Raw genomic sequence first — 21029 nt, 5'->3', positions numbered from 1 at the left:
TGGGGGGGCCCCCAGTGAATTTCCGCTTGGGGCCCCACCAGACCCTGGAATTGCCTCTGGTTGCAGTGACCGCCAATTGAATAGCCCCGCTGCACACTCTTCACCCACTAACAGAGATAAAGTATACTCTCGAATCAAGCCTAAATGCCCTTTGTCCTGAGGTTGAACTTTCGACTCCCTCAGTCAGTTTATTTTTCTTTCTTTTTTTGGTTCAGCATGTAACCTGTTGTGTTAAAACAGGCATGACCTGTTTTTTTGCGACCGGAGAGTGTTAGGGAGGGGAGGTGCCAGCTTATGTAATTCAGATCATGTAACCACACAAATATCTGCACAGAAACTTTTCAAAACAGTTGGTTGTTTCAGCCTGCATTTGGAGAATGACGCTGTTATTGCACCTTCTGGATTTTTTGGATATCAAAAGCTTCTTGCTTTTTCTCGCAGTGTTTCTTCTGGTGTTTGACTACATAAAGAGTAAACCACCAAAGAATTTCCCTCCAGGACCATGGTCATTACCTTTTATAGGAGACTTACATCATATAGACTTAAACAGCATCCACCTTCAGTTTATGCAGGTAAGTGTCTCTGATTTACTGTATGTGGCATTGAGGAGCTGTGATACAAATTACAGAAGCTTTTGAAGTCACAGCTGATACGTTGAGGAAATAATTATATGATTTTAGGAGGTGAAGATCATTATCATCATTGGATATTTGCAGTTCTCTGGCCCCAAGCTCTTGTTTTCTGTATGTCGTTTTAGTCATTTATTATCAAGCTGTATACTGCCAATTAACAGTTTTGATCTTTTCATAAATATTTAATAAGTAGAATGAAACATATTTACTTGTCTGGCCAAAGTACTGTAAGTATTGCAGCCAAAGATTAGAGCTATTTCTTCTAATTGAAAACAGAGAAGAATCTATTCATGTATGAAAAATGATGACATATGAATATGATATATGAATGATATAATGCGTACTAAGAATTTAATGGTGACGTTAAACATACATCAAAAAGAGAACCTTTGTGAGTGGGCAACATCAGTTCTGGAGATGAACTGAAAAAATAAATGATATACCTTTAAACTATAAAAATACCTGTATGTCACAGGCTGACAAGCCTGACTGGGGTGAATCTTAGATCAATCTTGTCCTGCAGTGATACAGGACAAGACAGGACAGGATATTGCAGGCTACAGTGCCTGCAGCAATGTGGGAGATGGGGGTGTAGATTAACCTGACTCTCGCCAGCTGGTATGTTTCACCTTCATCTTCACAATACCATCTGGGAACCCCCCACAACCAACATGTTTTCGAATGATGCTACTTATCAATTTTTTTTGCTTGTGATTGGATAAACAATCTGTCCGTCATCTTTACTGACATGTCACCTCAGCCACTCACATTGAACTTGACCCGTGACACATCTCAGATTGACAGGTAGAAGAACAGCCATAACGCCGCCTATCTATGGAAAATCCCAGCCCACGATCCTGCCTGCCTCATTTGTTGAGAAATTATTCTGATTTTCACAGTTCTCAGAAAGTTCTGTGAGGAAACAAAAAAGCCCTTTTGTGCAGTTTGGCAAAACACAGCCAGATGGCGTAACTCAGGTTAGGCGTAGGTAGAATTAAGGGTGGAATATGAACCTGCCACCCTCTGATCCAAACATCAACTTTCTAACCATTATAGTAGACCATGGCGGCCGCAGACATGTCAGGCTGGGGGTTGCCACCTCTGTCTGACTAAAGACCTGGACATATCAACAATCAAAATTACCTTCATTCTTGTAAGCAACAGCACTATCTATTCAGTGTCCACAATGTAAAAATGACAACTTGATGTTATTCAATGTACTGGGATTTTTGACCCCAGCAGCCATAAAATCGCCAATGCCAGCTTCCACTTTCTCAAGTTGAGTAACTTCAACTCACTTTTGTACATTTTGATAAAAAGCTGGTCTTAAAGAAATACTATGCAACTTTTTCATAGTCATGAAATGGCTTGGAACTCAAGGTTTTGCTTGACTGGACCGTTATGGCGAAAATGGCAATATTTCCAACATCTGGTGGCTCTAACAGAGACTCATTCCCTTTCGTTGACTAACTATACTCATGAACAGCGTGACGTTGTCCATGTGCGTTACGCCCATTTGTGGGGGAAAACAACCCATGCAAGTCAATTGGTGATGTTGGGGTTTAATAAACTAAAGATACGGACCAGTAGACTAGCGTTGTTCACGCGCAACATGCCGAAAACGTGTTGTGTTGCCGGCTGTTAAAATGATAGAGCCAAACAGCCATGGCTGAAGCATGGACTGTTCATTTAGACAAGCCAATGTAGCATGTAAGTTGATGAGACATTCAGTTTGTTTTCACCCACAAAGGGGCGTAACGCACATTTACGAGCAAACTAGCCGGATGGCCGTTCATGAGTATAGCACAGTTCGCTGAAAAATGGCTGTTAACTGATTGTAAAATGTCATGCTGGCATAACCAGCGAAAATAACGAATGTAACAGCAAATAAATTATCAGCTAATTGAGATGAAAGGGAGGTTTGGACAGGTAAATAAATCGCTTGTGTGAACATCGGAAAAGCCCCTTCAAAATGGAGAGAGCTGAACGCTAAATGTTCTGCCCTCATTAAAGAGTTCCCCTTCTTCAACTAGACAGACAGATGACTCCCATCACACACTGGTCAGATTTGGTGGATTTATTCAAACTGACAGCGTGCAAAAAGGTGTAAAACTAAAATAAAGAAAGATAACAAAACACATAATCAGCACAAAATATGCATTAAGTATGATATCTAATACAGATCCCCAAAGATATTTCCCACAACTAGCATAGAAAGCTATTACAGAGACTAGCTGGATACATGAAATCACATGTCAAACATCAATAGCTCTTAATTCGTGAAATTACAAAAATATGCAAAAAATATACACATGACATAGTTAAACTAACAATATCCTTCAAAAATACTCACAGACGATGCTCCTATAAGCGATTTCAAAAGAGGATGGAGTAAGATGTTACAGCTGCTCACACCACCTTGCCAAAACAGGTCTGCTTGAAACAAGCCATTCACTTCCTATCAGAGTCACATGACTATCATTCATTTCAATATGACTGCCCAAATGATAAGCCCAACCCCCAAAGCACAGACACCACCTAGTGGCAGGAGGAGAAAATAGCACATTAATTGCTTATAAAATAAACTCAGTCCAGCACACTCCCCGCTGGTATCTAAAAAGATGCCACCTAGAACAAGGGGGAGCAAAGAACGGTTAACATTAATCAGTCTCTGGGGAGAGGAGTAAGACGACCTCCGAGACAGGCCGCAGGAAGGTCTTGGCTGACCCATCCCTTGCCAGTCTTGATCTCCACCTTCCTTACCCTCCCGTCCGTGCCGGGGAAGGTCTTGAGGATGACGCCCAGGGGCCAGTCATTTCTCTGCAACTGGTCGTTCTTCAGGATGATGACATCCCCCTCTTTCAGATTGCGTCTCTCCTTTTTCCCACTTCCTGCGTTTCTGCAGGGTGGGAGATACTCAGTCCTCCAGCGATGCCAAAAGGTGGTAGCAAGGCTTTGGACCTGCCTCCACTGCTTGCCGTAGAGGTCCTTCCTCGTCAAATTCACCCTTGGGAGGAGGGAAGGGCACTGACCTTCTGTGTTGAGAAGGGTCGCTGGTGTCGAATGAATGGGGAGTCAGGGTCTGTGGACACAGGAACCAATGGACGGGCGTTCAGGATAGCTGAGACCTCTGCCATGAATGTTGTCAGGACCTCATGCGTGAGCTTTGCAGGGCTGACTTTCAACAGCATAGAGTCCAGGATACGCCTTGCCAGTCCGATTAGCCGCTCCCAACTGCCCCCCATGTGCGAAGAGTGTGGTGGGTTGAAGATCCACTTACACCCGTTGTCACTGAGGTATCCTTGCACCTCCTTGTCACAGGTCTGAGAGTCCATCTGCAACTCCTTACAGGCCCCGACGAAGTTGGTGCCGCAATCGCTTCTGATCTGCTTCGCTGGCCCCCTGATTGAGAAGAACCGCCGTAGAGCGTTGATGAAGCTTGATGAGTCCATGACTCCAGTACTTCTATATGTACGGCTCTGGTGCTCATACATGTAAAGAGCACAGCCCATCTTTTGCTGCTAGCGAGTCTTCCTCTGGTACGCGTGCTGTGACCATCCATGGTCCGAAGACGTCCACACCCACAAATGAGAAGGGAGGATCTGCGCTGAGGCGGTCCGCAGGTAAGTCAGCCATCTTTTGAGTCTCCATCTTCCTGCGTAGCCTTCTGCATGTGACGCAGTGATGAAGGATACTGCTGATGCGCCGTTTCCCACTGATGATCCATAGGCCTGCCGCTCTCACAGCACCCTCAGTGAGGTGCCGCCCTTGGTGCTGGACCTGCTCATGATGATGGCGGATGAGCAAGGTTGTGACGTGGCTCCGTCCAGGTAAGATCAGAGGACTCACCTCTTTTCCATCCAGACTTGCCTTGGACAGGCGTCCTCCAATCCTGAGAACGCCAGCACTGTCAAGGTAAGGACACAGGCTGAGGAGTGGGCTTTGCTTAGGAATGGATGTTCCTCCCCGGATGCATTTCAACGTCTCTGCAAAGGCATGTTGTTGGACAGCCCGTATTATGATGTTTCTAGCTTCCTCCAAGTCCTCTGTGGGACAGGGCCCTTCATGGGTATGCCAACCCTTGCAGCTGTTCCTCTGCGTGAAGGAGTGGGCAACATGCACAAGCCTAGCAACTGCTCGATTGAGTGACCGCCAGCTGGAGAACTTCTCAAAACGTGTAGGGTCAAGTTTGTTACTGTACCTGTTGAGATGACAAGTGATCTGTGGGCGGAGTCAGAGTCAATTGCTGGGGTCAACCAAGTCAAAGGAAACTAGGCGCCAGTTTCAGCATCAGCTGATGTCAGCAGAAATGGCGGGTCCCGCACAGCCATGAGGTGTGAGTTAGGCTGCTTGCTGGGACTGATCGTGAGCCGTGGTCAGCTGGGTTCTGGCCGGAGGGCACATACTTCCATTGGCTAGGGCTTTGTTGACTCCTGATGCGCTGCACCCTATTGCTCACATAGACGTAGAATCGTCTTGATTCATTGTGAATGTAACCGAGGACCACTTTACTGTCTGAGTAGAAGGTCACAGCGTCAAAGACAGTGTCCATCTCATCAACAATGGCGTCTGCAATCTCTACGGCCAGGACAGCAGCGCACAGCTCGAGCCTTGGAACTGTTGTTTCTGGACGTGGAGTTAGCTTTGCCTTGCCGAACATGAAGCCAACCTCTACACTGCCACTTGCATCAGTTGTTCTCACGTAGGCAACAGCGGCTATAGCAGTGGTGGAAGCGTCGCAGAATACACACAGCTCCTTACTGTATGCTTGGCGGAGAGACATGGATGTGTACTGGCGCGGGATCTTGAGCTGTTCAAGCTCCTTCAGAGAGTCCCTCCACAGCTTCCATTCTCTGTACTTTTCCTCAGGGAGAGGGGCATCCCAGTCGCCTGACTCTGCGGTGAGCTCCCTCAGTATGGACCTTCCTTGAATGCTTACAGGGGCAGCGAAACCCAGTGGGTCGAACAGACTGTTTACAGTTGACAGGACCCCACGTCTTGTGTAAGGCTTCTCCACATCAGCAACTTGGAAGGTGAAGGCGTCTCCCGAAATGTCCCAGCTCACCCCTAAGCTTCTCTGCATGGGAGGGAGGTCTGTGCTGAGATCCAGATCTTTCATCCCCTTAGCCAGATCTTCAGGAGGGAAGGCTCTCATCACAGCCACCCTGTTTGACAAGATCTTGTGAAGCCGGAGGTTGGAGAGGGCCAGCATGTCTTGAGTGTTGTGAAGAAGAGTAATGGCTTCCTCTTCTGAAGGAACAGACAGAAGGCCGTCATCAACATAGAAATTCCTCTCAACGAAGAGCCTGGCCTCCGTGCCGTACTCCCTCTCTCCCTCTGCAGCAGCTCTTCGAAGCCCGTATGTGGCCACGGATGGTGATGGGCTATTTCCAAAGACATGTACACGCATCCTGTACTCGATGACGTCATCATCCAGGTCATTATTGCGATGCCAGAGGAAGCTCAGAAAGTTCCGATGGTCCTCACGAACGACAAAGCAATGGAACATCTGCTGGATGTCAGTTGTCACTGCTACTGGCTCCCTCCTGAAGCGCATAAGTACCCCGAGCAAACTGTTGTTCATGTTTGGGCCCGTGAGGAGGACATCATTGAGGGATACCCCTTGGTGTTGTGCACTGGAGTCGAATACCACCCTCACCTGTCCAGGCTTCTGAGGGTGATATACCCCAAAGAACGGTAGGTACCAGCACTCCTCATCTGGTGGTATGAGTGGCGCCACCTCAGCATGTCCATTCTCGAAGAGCTTGCTCATGAACTCAGTGAAGTGATCTCTCCTCTCAGGGTGTTTCCTGAGTGTCTTGGTGACTGTAGTGAGACGGGTTCTTGCCTGCTCACGGTTGTTTGGCAGACGCTGACGTGGGCTGCGGAAGGGGAGTGGAGCCTGCCAGCTGTTGTCATCACCCTGTGTCATTTCTTTTTCCATGATCCTCAGGAAGGCAAGATCCTCCATAGAAGGGGCTGTCTTGTCGTCGTCCTTCGTGTGGCAGAAGATGGACTCCCCCATGAGTCGCGTTTTGTCACTCGGCAAGGACGGTTGTTCCGAGAGCGAAGGATTCTGGAAATGACGAGTGTGGTTGAGCTTGTCTTTGATTTCGATCTTGTTGAGGCAGGGACACAGAACACTGGGACGTCCATTCTCAAGAACATAGGTTCTGTAGGTGTTCACAGGCGAGGGTACATGTGCACCGTTAAGACATACATCCCCTACTATCACCCAGCGAGGGCTAGTCGCTGGGCAAAAGGAGCGTGTGGGGGCCATTACGCTGTTCAAGGACCTTGTGCACCTGAATGATGTCTCTTCCTAAAGAAGCAGGATCTCAGCATTTGGGTCGAGAGGAGGTATCTTGGAGGTTAGGGACTTCAGATGCGAATGGTACTTCACAGCGGCTGGCGTGGGAATCTCTGCCCGATTATCAGGAAGTTGGTCACACTCGATGAGTGTAGGCAGAGCTAGACTGGTCTTTTCATCAGCCGATTCCAAGATGAACCCCTTTGCCCTGCGGCCTGCAGCCTCTGACACACCCGCGCAGGTTTTGAGTGTGTAGGGAGAAGTGTTGTCGGCTATGTCGAACATGTCAAAGAACGATGACCTGGCTAGTGACCTATTGCTTTGGTCATCTATGATGGCGTATGCTCTTGTCTTCTTCTCGGGTTCGTTTTTAGGATATACATAGACGAGACAGATTTTGGCACAGGACTTGGTTCCCGAGCTGTCTCCACAGACCTCTGTGCAGATTGAGGTAGTGACTGAAGCCGGAGTAGATTCCTCTCTCTCCCCGCCATGCTCTTCAGAGGGGCCGCTAGCAGGCTTTGTTGACCATGGTGCAGGACCGGCATGAAGGGCTGCAATGTGCTTATCGCTGTTGCACTCAGAGCACTGGATGATAGCCTTGCAGTCCTTTGCTTGGTGGGAGGTTGAGGAACAACAACGGAAACATATGCCACTCTCCTTAAGGAAGGCCTTGCGCTCGTCCAGCAGTTTTGCTCTAAAGGCTCTGCACTTCGGTAGGGGGTGGGGCTTTTTATGTATGGGACACTCTTTCTTTAGGTTGTCTAAACCCTTGGTCTCATCCCCCTTGGCCGGATTGTCCACCTCTGTCTTATGCACAGCAATTGGGGTTTTAGCTGATTTTGTTGGTAATTTCTCCCACTTAGGTGGCGTGTTGCTGGGCGCTGCAGCAGCAAAGCTTGGATCGTTTCTCATCTTTGCTTCTGTATGAACGAAGTCAGCGAACACGGAGAAGGGAGGGAAGACGGTATGGTGTTTTTCTTTATACTTCGTTCCATGCACCATCCATTTCTCCTGCAGGTTGAATGGCATTTTTTCCAGGATCGGGTTAATGCCGCGCGCTGTGTCGAGGTAAGCCAAAGCAGGCAGGAAACCATCCTCCTTAGCTGCCTGTATCTCCAGGAGAAGGTCACCTAGTTCTCGTAGACGCTTGGGTTCTTTGTTGGAGAACTTTGGGAAGCGTTCTAGCTTGTTAAAGAGAGCCGTCTCCATGGCCTCTGGCGTTCCATAAACGTCCTCTAGTCTTTCCCAGACCATGTTGAGGGCCTCACCAGGGTAGTTGATACGAACTGACCTCACTCTCCTTGCATGCTCAGCAGATTCTGGTCCAAGCCACTTATAAGCAGGTCAAGTTCCTCGCTAGGCTTCAGACCCAGATCTTCAGTAGCGTTAGAGAAGGCGACCTCCAAGCCCAGTAGTTTTCGGGTTTGTCATTGAACTTAGAGAGTCCAGCTGTCAGTAGCTCACGGCGAGCAAGAACCTTGCCAGCACCGATACATTTGAATAGGTTCTCCTCCCGCTGGATAACTGTGATCGCTGTATCGCGTCTGGGCGTCCATCGGTTCTTTGGTTCAGATGTTGGTTGTGATGGAATAAATTCGCGTTCTCTTTTAGGTGTGAATTGCACTGGCGGCCGTCTTGAATTAGCAGCTGTTGTAATTGGCATTGTGGCTTTCACAGACAAACGTTGCCTCTCACTTTGCCTAGGTTGCTCATGATGTATCGGAGCATCATCGTTAGAGTTGGGGTTAACAGCTGCTGAGGGATTTAAATCAGCCTCTTTATCCTGCTCTTGGTCCTCTGTGCGCTGATTAGATTGCACATAGGCATACTGTTCTTGAACATATTGCTCTGTTCTCTCAACTGAGTGATAGGATGAGCCTTGGTCGACATTGTGAACTTCAGTGAGCTCCCCCATAGCTGCCAAATCCACTGCCGATTCCAATACATTAGCTTCAGCAAAAGCGGCGTCGGCCTCTTTCTCTTGCTGTAAGGCTTCCAATGTGGCGTCAAGACGTGTCTCCTCTACTTTCAGCTGAGCCTTTCTTACTTTAAGATCAATCTCTGTTTGTGCATGCTGAGCTCTTGCCCGTGCAGCTTCTCCACTTGCTCGTGCTCCCAATGCAGCTAAGCTAGCAGCAGATCTCACAGAGTGCTTCGATGCTTTTGAATTTTTAGATGAGTGTGAACACTCTGACCTTGTTTCATAATTCTTTTCTTCCTTTGACGACATCTTGAAATTCATAGATGTAGAGCAGGCTGGATATCTTACTCACTGCGGTAGAAGTCACTGTTGAGTCCGTCTTTTTACTGTTCTGCCCTCATTAAAGAGTTCCCCTTCTTCAACTAGACAGACAGATGACTCCCATCACACACTGGTCAGATTTGGTGGATTTATTCAAACTGACAGCGTGCAAAAAGGTGTAAAACTAAAATAAAGAAAGATAACAAAACACATAATCAGCACAAAATATGCATTAAGTATGATATCTAATACAGATCCCCAAAGATATTTCCCACAACTAGCATAGAAAGCTATTACAGAGACTAGCTGGATACATGAAATCACATGTCAAACATCAATAGCTCTTAATTCGTGAAATTACAAAAATATGCAAAAAATATACACATGACATAGTTAAACTAACAATATCCTTCAAAAATACTCACAGACGATGCTCCTATAAGCGATTTCAAAAGAGGATGGAGTAAGATGTTACAGCTGCTCACACCACCTTGCCAAAACTGGTCTGACTGAAACAAGCCATTCACTTCCTATCAGAGTCACATGACTAACATTCATTTCAATATGACTGCCCAAATGATAAGCCCAACCCCCAAAGCACAGACACCACCTAGTGGCAGGAGGAGAAAATAGCACATTAATTGCTTATAAAATAAACTCAGTCCAGCACACTAAATGAGCAAAGATGTGGATTTATTAGCATTCTCAAAACCCACGCCATCTATAGGCCTACCTCGTTTAGTTAATAAAGCTACTTATGAATGTAAATGAGTTGAAAACTGATGGCGCACATTTTACTTGATGTCAAAGGACACATCAATCAGTTGAGCCAAAATAAATATGTTGCCAATCAAGAAGAGACAAAACTACCTCATAGAGGTAGAATATTAGACCTCTATGTGTTAACTCTAGCCTGCTTATCTTGCTATTGCCTAAACTTCGGATGAGTCCACTTTCACTTTCAACACCACAAAATGAAAATGTGGCTTGTTTCCTCGACTTCGAACTCTTTACAACCGTTACAACATCTAAAGAAAATTTGTTTATCTTGGTCTCAAGAGAGATGAACAGACCAAGGATATGGATCACTGGAACCATGTCGTGTGGTCTGATGAGACCAAGATAAACAAATTTGCTTTAGATGGTGTTAAGCATGTGTGGTGGTAAACAAGTGAATTTTACCAAAAAAAGAGTGCATCATCTGGCTAGTCAAGCATGGTAGTGGGACTGACATGGTTTGGGGATGTATGAATGCCGTCAACATTGGAAATCTGAATTACACATAAAGAAGCATGCATGTCAACATGCACTGTGACTACAGAAGCAGATCATGATACTCCCCATAGGACTTCATTCAAAACTCACACCCATCTATTTTAGCCAGGTGCAGACTCAAAATGTAAAATTTCAATGTAAAGACAAGCTGAAACACACACCGATGACCTCCCTTTTAATCCCTTTTCATTTCGAAATGAAAAAATTAATGTAGTTGCTGCCAAAGGTGGTTCTACAAAGTATTAAGCAAAGGCTGTGAATACTTAAATGTAAATATGATTTCTTTGTTGTTTAATTTTAAAAGGACACTGTGTGAGATTTTTAGTTGTTTATTTCCAGAATTCATGCTGCCCATTCACTTATGTTACCTTTTCCATGCATACTTACCACCAGCATCAAATTCTAAGTATTCATTATGACTGGAAAAATTGCACTTTTCATACATGAAAAGAGGGATCTTGTCCATGGTCCGCCATTTTGAATTTCCAAAAATAGCCATTTTTAGCTGCAAAAATGACTGTACTTGGATCAAACTAGAATTTTTTTGTTCAATACTCAGTAAACTTTCATTTAAAGATCAAATTTGGCAATAGGCAGCCCAATTTCAATAAGCAGCATAGTTGCAGTACCTATTTTGACCATTTCCTGCACAGTGTCCCTTTAATACATTTTCAAAAACTCTTTTTTTCACATGGTCATAATGAGGTATTTATGTTACATTTTGAGGTCAGATATTAATTTAATACTATTTGGAACAAGGCTGTAAAGTAATAAAATGCGGAAAAAGTGAAGCGCTGTGAATACTTTCTGGATGCACTGCACAGTAAATGTTTCGTTGTTAATTCAACACTTGGAGAGTTCATTTAAGTCCAAATGATGTCAAATCAACTCTCTAAGTGTTAAATGAACACTGCAGAATTTACTGTGTGTATATATATATACCACTGATTCTTGAAAGTTTGGCAAAAACATGTCCCTGCAGTGAAATATTAATTCTGTTGAAAATCAACTAAATGTTCACAAACAAAATGAACCCAGGTAATGGCCAAGGGGTCTGTTACACGAATACACAGTTGTTTGAAATATTTAAGAGTAATTTTATTACTTTTCATGGCTATAAACCTGTCCACACCCTGTAAAAACGCCTGTCCCAAGGACTGGCATCATCATTTCAATTGACTTAAAATACAAAAATCACTAACAGAATTGAACAATATCACCATGATGTGGAAGACCATATTAAAGTGGTTCTACAGATGTACACATAGTGGATGTAAAACAATATTTACTATTATTTACTGATTGCTCAAAATGTGTCCAGCATATTGGTCACCACCGTCAGATTTTTTCTAAAAGACAATAAAATCGGGTATGCACAAGGTAATTTTCATTACTGAGGACCCCTTTTCAAACCTTTAGCTCTACTGCCTACTTCAGCATCACTGAAGCTCCTGTAAGTTTATTATTTTGTCCTCAATTTGTTAATTTGTTTGGACACTGGTACTGTCCCAACCATAAACTGTCAACACCGTCAGGGGGTTTTAATAGTATTGTATTACATTAATGTTAATAAATATAATTTTTTTCAGAAAAGGTATGAAGCACCCAAGAAACACAGCGAAAATGAAATGGCTAATCTGAACAAACAATGCATACTTTTTAAAAGAGTGCTTTTTTGTCTCACACCGTCAGATGTCACCACCGTCAGATTTTGTTCTGCTCATCATGTTGTTCCATATTTTACTAAATTGTGCTGGTTAATGAAACATTACTAGGCATGTTAGTAATAATTGTGATCCAAAATGATACTCTAGCCACCACTGAGGTGCATTTGGAGGTTTTTTTGTCAGAAAACCTGACGGTGGTGACATCTGATGGAGTTAACCAAAAAACACATGTTTTACGTGTTTTTGACATGTTTTAAGAATATGTATACAATAAGTATCTACAGTTATGTTGAATTGTTAAAGTAATTCACTTTAATACAGTAAACATGTGTTTTTACTTCTAATTCTGTCTGCCGCTGCTGACAAAACAAGAAAGAGCCCATTTTATGAAAAATGTTAAACATGGGGAGCTTGGCCAATGCATTCACTGCACAGCCAAGACCTACATCTATGATAATACACCTCTATATTTTGGATTTGAACAACTTAAAAGCTGTTTTTACCATATTTTCAACAACCAGTGGCTTACTTCCTAGATAATCTAACTAATGAAGAAAAAACACATGCTTATACTGTGCACACACAAAAATAATGTGTTTATGCAAGATGCCATTGACTTGAGAGGGCTATTAATTTTGCTAAATGCAGGTACTAATTAGGCCACTTTCACCACTCTCAGATTACTGTCACCACCGTCAGTTCTTAAGTCACCACCGTAAGAAGGAGTTTTGGACATTTTAAAGGAATGTGCTTACAAGATTTTCCTTAGGAGTTGTTGAATTATCAAAGTAATAGCCAATTTAAGCCTGCACGAATATTTGTGAAATTACAAAAAATTGTTTGTTCTATTTAGGCGTTAAGTAAGCATCGTATGACGGTACATATTTTAAAATTAGAACACATGAAACAGTATTAATATAGAACAAAAGTGAATTTTCAACATTTAAAGGCATATGTGTGAACCAAAAAATACACATAATCACTTAAAAACTCCAGATACATATGCAACCAAATCAATACAATTTTAATAACTTTTAATTGTGTCTGACGGTGTTGACAAAAAACAAGGTATGATTGGAGAAAAGCCTGATTTCTGAAAAAAATACATAATGGGGAGATTGGCCTTGTGCATTTCTGAAAAGCCAAGACCTTAGTCTACGAGGATATACCATATAATTTTGTAATTCACTTTGTTTTTTCTGTCAACATTACAACCTGTTTTAGCCACTTTCTCAAGAATCAGTGATACATGTATATATAAACAAATTTGGTGATGATCCGGATCCAGGAATTAAAAGAAAGATTCTTCACCATTGCAGGATAGGGCGAAAGACTTGAAAAAAAATATGGTGCAAGTCAAAATAGTCAAATGTTCTATCAAACCGCTTCCTTGGCAGAGGTCTGCACTCTCTGAGTGCGTTTCTAATTTAATACATATTATCGGGAAATATTTATATTTGTATAGCCCCATGAGCCTATAGGCTATGTAAAGTTTAAATTGGCTGTCTTATTACGACATTTTGTAAGTCCTTGGGTCACTGTAAAGGATCTCCTGTATTCTACTTTTGACTGATGCATTATTGAATACATAGTATTTCCAGTTGAACTATTATTGCACTGATTTTTATTTTTTTTTGTCTCTCACAGTTTGCTGAAAAATTTGGACCCGTCTTCAGTGTTAATTTTTTTGGACCAAGGATTGCCATAATCAATGGCCACAAACTCGTTCGAGAAGCATATCAAGCAGACAGCTTTGCTGATAGGCCAATCATACCAATAATTACTGATACCGTTGGTGACAAAGGTGATTTGTCAATCTCAACAGAGAGCTACTATTTAATACACCCAATGATTAACACCGTTACATGTTCTCAGTGTTACAAGGTTATTTGTTTTGTTTATCTTCTTAGGAGTGGTTGTGTCAAATGGATATGCTTGGAAACAACAAAGGAGGTTTGCACTCCACACTCTGAGAAATTTTGGATTGGGCAAAAGAAGTCTTGAACCAGCTATCCTTCAGGAATGCAGATATCTACACGAAGCTCTCCTAAATGAACAAGGTAGTTATCAACGTTATTTCAAATGTCACTCTATGAATTATCTCTGAAGAGGATTTGGCCCAGCAACTGCCTTGTGATCAAAGACGAACAAGTAAATATACACAATGTTGCCTTGGTTATTCCACAAGATTACTATCTTAATTTCATAATTAAGAGAGAACAACAGCAATCTGCTCAAGGAAACTTTGACATTCTGTGTTATTTGAGGAAATAGCCTGTAGTTTACTCTGTGGAATATACTGTATAGCATGTATAATGTCTTAACTCCTCTTCCAGGTAAATCCTTTGACCCACAATGGCTCGTAAACAATGCAGTGTCCAACATCATCTGTGTGCTGGTGTTTGGGGAGCGTTTTGAGTACACCAATGACGACTTCCAATCCCTCCTGAAGGACATCAACGAGCTTGTATATCTAGAGGGAGGAATATGGGCCCAGGTGATTATTTCCTTACTGTACCTGAACATAACAGAGGTGGTGAACGTGGCAAAAGCAGCGAAAGTAGTTGACTGATTGAGTGATTGGGCAAGTGGCGAAAGCTGCAAAAGTGGTCTCGGTAACAAGGGCATCAAAGGTGTCAAAAGAGTACTTGAATGTATCGGTGCAGTATGTAGGATTGTGGCCACAGTAAGTTTTGCAACTACGCTGCTCATTGCAACTTTACTGCCTATCCCCAAATTTGATCTTTTCATGAAAATTTAGGAGTAATAAACTTACTAGAATGAAGTACAGTACGTTTTCCAGCTTAGAAAAATGTATTACTGGACATTCAAAATGGCGGACATGAAGAAGATTCACCTTTTCATGCATGAAAAATTTAATTTTCCCAATCATTAAGAATACTATAATGTAATGGTGGTGGTATTAGCTATTAAAGGGACAGTTTGGTCAATTTCAACATGCAGTTGTAATGCTCACGCTACCCTGGACTTGTCAGTGCCTGAGATTTTTTTTCTTCTTCTTCAGCCGTTTCCGAGATCCTGGTCATTGTAATGGGGGCAGCTCTTTGTTTACATTTCAAAAAAACATTTTTATTTATTCCCAAAGACACCCAAAAGGTTATAAAACATCAGCAGACAACTAGCAAACAGCAGTACATTTTGGGAAAATATTTGGAGTTGGCCTATGTTTCATTTTTAAAAAATGTAAACAAACGCTGCCCCCATTAGAATTGCTCATATCTCGGAAAGGGCTGAGCCGAAAAATGTGGCATCACCAGGTACTGACAAGTCAAGGGTAGCGTGAGCAATACAGCTGCATGTTGAAATTGACCAAACTGTCCCTTTAAGTTTAAAAGGTAACATGTGTGAATGAGCGGCATGAATTCTGAAAATGAGCTACTAAAATTATTATATACTGTATCGTTAAGCTTTTTTAAAAAAATGCCAACGGAATGTCTACATTGTTTTAAACACAAGCTTCAGTTAGTCTGGTCTGTTCAGTCCAGGCGTGACAGGCTGATACAGTAACTGTTAAGTCTTGTTGCATTAAGGGCACATTTCGGCATATAATTTTAAAAAGTATATACTGTATGTTAAAAGGTCATATTGTTCCTATATAGTAAGTGCAGATCGATCATGAGCTAACCAGATAGTTGAACATTTTATGAACTTTTAGTGGCATGAATTGTATGTGTGGTTGCCAAAATTATATCTGATATATGTGTGGCTGACGTCATCTTGTGCCAATTCACATCCTGGGACTTAAACTCACAACTCACCAGAACTCATGGAACTCTGGGCAACCTTGGTAGAAGCAGATGCGCTAACAAGTGAGCATAATGGCCTCTAGCGCTAGCTCAGTTGCCAGCTGCTAACGTTCTGCACTGAACTCTGCTGGTTCACATTTGTTAGCCTCACTCCTTAAGCCTCACTCCACCCAGGTCACAACACATATGGTCATCTTGTGCTTATTCACCACCCGGGGCTCGATCTGGTGACTTCATAGCAAACTCCAGCATGGGATGTAGATGTAACAACAAGTCAACTAAATGGCCAGACTACCGCTGGTTCAGTAGTACACTAGCGCATCTGCATGAGGTTTTGTGAGGGAGGTGTACTATAAATAATGTTCAACCTAGGAACTCTGCTAGTTGGCATCTGATACACCTGCTCTGCACACAGTGTTTTAATAATTATAAATTTATGTTTTCATAGCTGTACAACATGTTCCCATGGCTACTGCGGAGGGTGCCAGGTCCACACAAGAAAATCTTTTCTCTGAGTTATAAAATCAGAAATTTTGTCCAGAAAAAAATTGACGAACATCAAGCAGACTTTGATCCATCCAACCCTAGGGACTATATTGACTGTTTTCTTGACGAAATGGAAAAGGTGGGTTGCGTTATCCTGAGAATGAAATATTTAAACTTCTATAGCCTATAAATGCTGTAAGCTAATGAAGACCCAACAATACAAACATTTTGTAGATTCTACCGTTTTTATTGTATCCTTTTTTCTTCAGTGGAAAGAGGACAAAGCTGCAGATTTTACTCTGGAGAACTTGTGCTTCTGTACCATGGACTTATTTATAGCTGGAACCGAAACCACATCCACCACCTTGTACTGGGGACTGCTGTACATGATCAACTATCCCAACATTCAGCGTAAGGAAAACAGATCACTGATTCTTGAGAAAGTGGCTAAAACAGGTTGTAATCTTGAAAGAAAAAAACGAAGTGAATTACAAAATAATATGGTATATCCTCGTAGACAAAGGTCTTACCTTTTCAGAAATGCACAAGGCCAATCTCCCCATTTTCCATTTTTTTCAGAAATCAGGTTTTTCTCCGATCATACCTTGTTTTTTGTCAACACCGTCAGACACAATTAAAAGCAATAAAAAGTGTATTGATTTGGTTGCATATGTATCTGGAGTTTTTAAGTGATTGTGTGTGTTTTTTGGTTCACACATACGCCTTTAAACGTTGAAAATTCACTTTCATTCTATTTTAATACTGCTTCATGTGTTCTAATTTAAAAATATGTGCTGTCAGAAAATGCTTACTTAATGGCTAAATAGATCAAACATGTTTTTGTAATTTCACAAATATTCGTGTAGGCTTAAATTTGCTATTACTTTGATAATTCAACAACTACAAAGGAAAATTTTGTAAGCACATTCATTTAAAATGTCCAAAACTCCTTCTTACGGTGGTGACTTAAGAACTGACGGTGGTGACAGTAATCTGAAGGTGGTGAAAGTGACCTAATTATTACCTACATTTAGCCAAATGAATAGCCCTCTCAAGTCAATGACATCTAGCATAAACAGTTTATTTTTGTGTGTGCACAGTATGTTTGTGCATGTGTTTTTTCTGCATTTGTTAGATACTCTAGGAAGTAGGTCTAGATTATTGAAAATGAAAATGTGGCATAAACAGGTTTTAAGTTGTTCAAATCCAAAATATAGAGGTGTATTATCATAGATGAACGTCTTGGCTGTGCAGTGAATGTATTGGCCAAGCTCCCCATGTTTTACATTTTTCATAAAATGGGCTCTTTCTTGGTTTTGTCACCAGCGTCAGACAGAATTAGAAGTAAAAAAATAAGTTTACTGTATTTAAGTGAATTACTTTTACAATTCAACATAATTGTAGATACTTATTGGAAGCATATTCTTAAAACTTGTCAAAAACATGTAAAACACATGCTTTTTTGTGAACTACATCAGATGTCACCACCGTCAGGTTTTGTGAGAAAAAACCCTCCAAATGCACCTCAGTGGAGGCTGGAGTATAAGTTTGGCTCACAATTATTACTAACATGTCTGGTAATGTTTCATTAACCAGCACAATTTAGTAAAATATGGAACAAGATGATGAGCGGAACAAAATCTGACGGTGGTGACATCTGACGGTGTGAGACAAAAAAACACTCTTTTACATATTGTGCATTTTTTGCTCACATTAGCCACTTCGTTTTCGCTCTGTTTCTTAGGGGCTTCATGACACTTCTGAAAAAGTATATATAATTAACATTAATGTAACAATAATACTATTAAAACCCCCGACGGTGTTGACAGTTTATGGTTGGGACAGTACCAGTGTCCAAACAAATTATCAAATTGAGGAGAAATTAGTAAACTTACAGGAGCTTCAGTGATGGTGAAGTACTCAGTGGATCTAAAGGTTTGAAAAGGGGTCCTCAGTAATGACAATGACCTTGCGCATACCTGATTTTATTGTCTTTTTTAAAAAATCTGACGGTGGTGACTAATATGCTGGACACACTTTGAGCAATCAGAAAATAGTAGTAAATATTGCTTTACACGCACTATGTGCATATCTGCAGAACCACTTCAATATGGACTTTCACATCATGGTGATATTATTCAACAATATCAGTGATTTTTACATTTTAAGTCAATTGAAATGATGATGTCTGTCCTTGGGACAGCTGTTTTTACAGGGTGTGGGCAGGTTTATAGCCATGAAAAGTAATAAAATTACACTTAAATATTTCAAACGACTGTACATTTATGTAACAGACCCCTGTGTTTTTACCTGGATTCATTTTGTTCATGAAAATGTAGTTTATTTTCAACAGAATTAGCAGTTTATTGCAGAGACATGTTTTAGCCGCTTTCTCAAGAATCAGTGAGATACGACACTCTGCTCAAATTTTAAAAACTGTAATGTTTGTTGTTACACACATGTAATGATGTAATTTCTGTCTGTGTTTTCAGGAAAGGTGCAGGAGGAGATAGACCGAGTGGTGGGATCCTCAAGACAGCCTTCTGTGGCCGACCGGGAGAACATGCCTTACACAGATGCTGTGATCCATGAGACTCAGAGATTTGGCAACATCCTTCCTTTGAATGTGGGCAGGAGGGCCACCAAAGACACCCAAGTTGGAGACTACACACTTCCTAAGGTGACTTTATGTCTCGGCCGTGACCATGACCTTAGTCAAGTTCTAATTTGAAGAACAGGTGTATGTGAATACCAGTTTCAAGCATAACACAAAGCTGTCTATACCTATGCCATCAGTTGTGACTTGTAACATTGACATGGTCGAAGTGTTCAAAGTTCATCATGTAAAAGACCCACTGTCAATCCCCTGTGTATTTTAAGCAATCATAATGGTTTATCTAATTGCTATGAACTCAATGGGATTCACAGGGCACAATGGTGGTGGGCTCTCTGACCTCCATTTTGTTTGACGAGACGGAGTGGGAGACCCCTCACACCTTCAACCCAGGTCACTTCTTGGACGCAGAGGGAAAGTTCAGAAGAAGGGAGAACTTCCTACCATTTTCTATGGGTGTGTATTTAGTCTGTTATCCCACTGGGCCCAGAGGTCATTTTAAAGGTGACCATTGACACTAGTCCATGTACACAATTGCATTTTGCGCATGATGCCTCATTCATTTATATTACTCAAAGTCACTAGGAATTGGTATGGATATCAAATGTTGTGTGTATATTTCCACAGGGAAAAGAGTGTGTTTGGGAGAGCAACTGGCTAGAATGGAGCTATTCCTGTTCTTCACCTCTCTGCTGCAGCGATTCACCTTCTCACCACCAGATGGCGTGGAGCCCAGTTTGACCTACAGACTTGGGGCCACTCACAGCCCCCAACCTTACCAGCTCTGTGCTCTTCCTCGCTGACATGCTTAAAATCTGATGCCAAACCGTATGACTGTGTAGTGTAACCATAACAGAGAAAAGATGCTGCATCGTGAGGTACTGACAAGTACGGAGCGACACATCATTTTTGTCCAGCCGTTTTTTTGTCCAGCCGTTTCTCAGATCCTAATAGAATGGCTTGGATGGCATTCATACAAGGACAATTGTGTGTATTTTATCCAAAGTCAAGTCTTTATTTACAAGGCAAATGCGGCATCAGGGTCTGAAAACGCTAATATCTAAAGACTCCTTACAGCAGTGTTTCTCAAACTTTTTCAGACCCGAGGACCACTTTGTCCCCCAAAAAGTGTTCAGGGACCACCTGTCAACTCAATTGACATTTGAGGGGTGTTAATTTGACACGGCTACTTTTCAATGCAGATCACTTACAGTATATCACGAAAGTGAATACACCCCTCACAGTTTTGCAGATTTTTGAGTATATCTTTTCATAGGAAAGCATTACAGAAATTTCACTTTGACACAATGACCTTTTAACAACATATTTAACCGCTTAAATTTCTTGTTCACTCAGAAAAAAACAAAATACAGCAATTAATGTTTGAACATGTACTCACAAAAGTGAGTACACCCCAGATTAAAATCCGGTAAAACTCACTTGTTTACCACCACACATGCTTGACACCATCTAAAGCAAATTTGTTTCTCTTGGTCTCAAGAGAGATGAACAGACCAAGGATATGGATCACTGGAACCATGTCGTGTGATCTGAAGAGACCAAGATAAACAAATTTGCTTTCGATGGTGTCAAGCATGTGTGGTGGTAAACAAGTGAGTTTTACAAAAAAGGTGTATCCTCTCAATAACCAAGCATGGTAGTGGGACTGACATGGTTTGGGGATGCATGAATGCTTTCAACATTGGCAATCTGAAATACACCTAAAAGAAACATGCATGTCAACATGCCCTGTGACTACTGAAGCAGATTGTGATATTCTCCATAGGATTGCATTCATATCTCACACTATCTATTTAAGCCAGATGCAGACTCAAAATTTAAAAGTTCAATGCAAAGAAAGGTTGAAACGCACACTGATGACCTCCCTTGTCATCCCTTTTCATTTCGTTTCATTTCGAGACGATTCGAGCCAACATAGCCCCTTCTCTACCGGATTTTAATCTGGGGTGTACTCACTTTTGTGAGTACATGTTCAAACATTAATGGCTGTATTTTGTTTTTTTCTGAGTGAA

General features: G+C 42.0%; 1 protein-coding gene across 1 annotated transcript; it reads left to right on the top strand.

Moving 5' to 3' along the window:
- Positions 1-311: 311 nt before the first annotated feature.
- Positions 312-20274, top strand: LOC134451311 (cytochrome P450 2J4-like). The gene is made up of 9 exons (XM_063201685.1): positions 312-572; positions 13777-13933; positions 14040-14189; positions 14466-14626; positions 16345-16521; positions 16652-16793; positions 18875-19062; positions 19311-19452; positions 19624-20274. The coding sequence occupies exons 1-9, from the start codon at positions 378-380 to the stop codon at positions 19797-19799; spliced, it is 1488 nt and encodes a 495-aa protein (XP_063057755.1). The 5' UTR covers positions 312-377; the 3' UTR covers positions 19800-20274.
- Positions 20275-21029: the final 755 nt, after the last annotated feature.

The sequence above is a fragment of the Engraulis encrasicolus genome, chromosome 6 (genome assembly GCF_034702125.1).
Source record: "Engraulis encrasicolus isolate BLACKSEA-1 chromosome 6, IST_EnEncr_1.0, whole genome shotgun sequence".
Lineage (NCBI taxonomy): Eukaryota > Metazoa > Chordata > Actinopteri > Clupeiformes > Engraulidae > Engraulis > Engraulis encrasicolus.
This window is presented reverse-complemented; position numbering and strand designations above follow the sequence as displayed.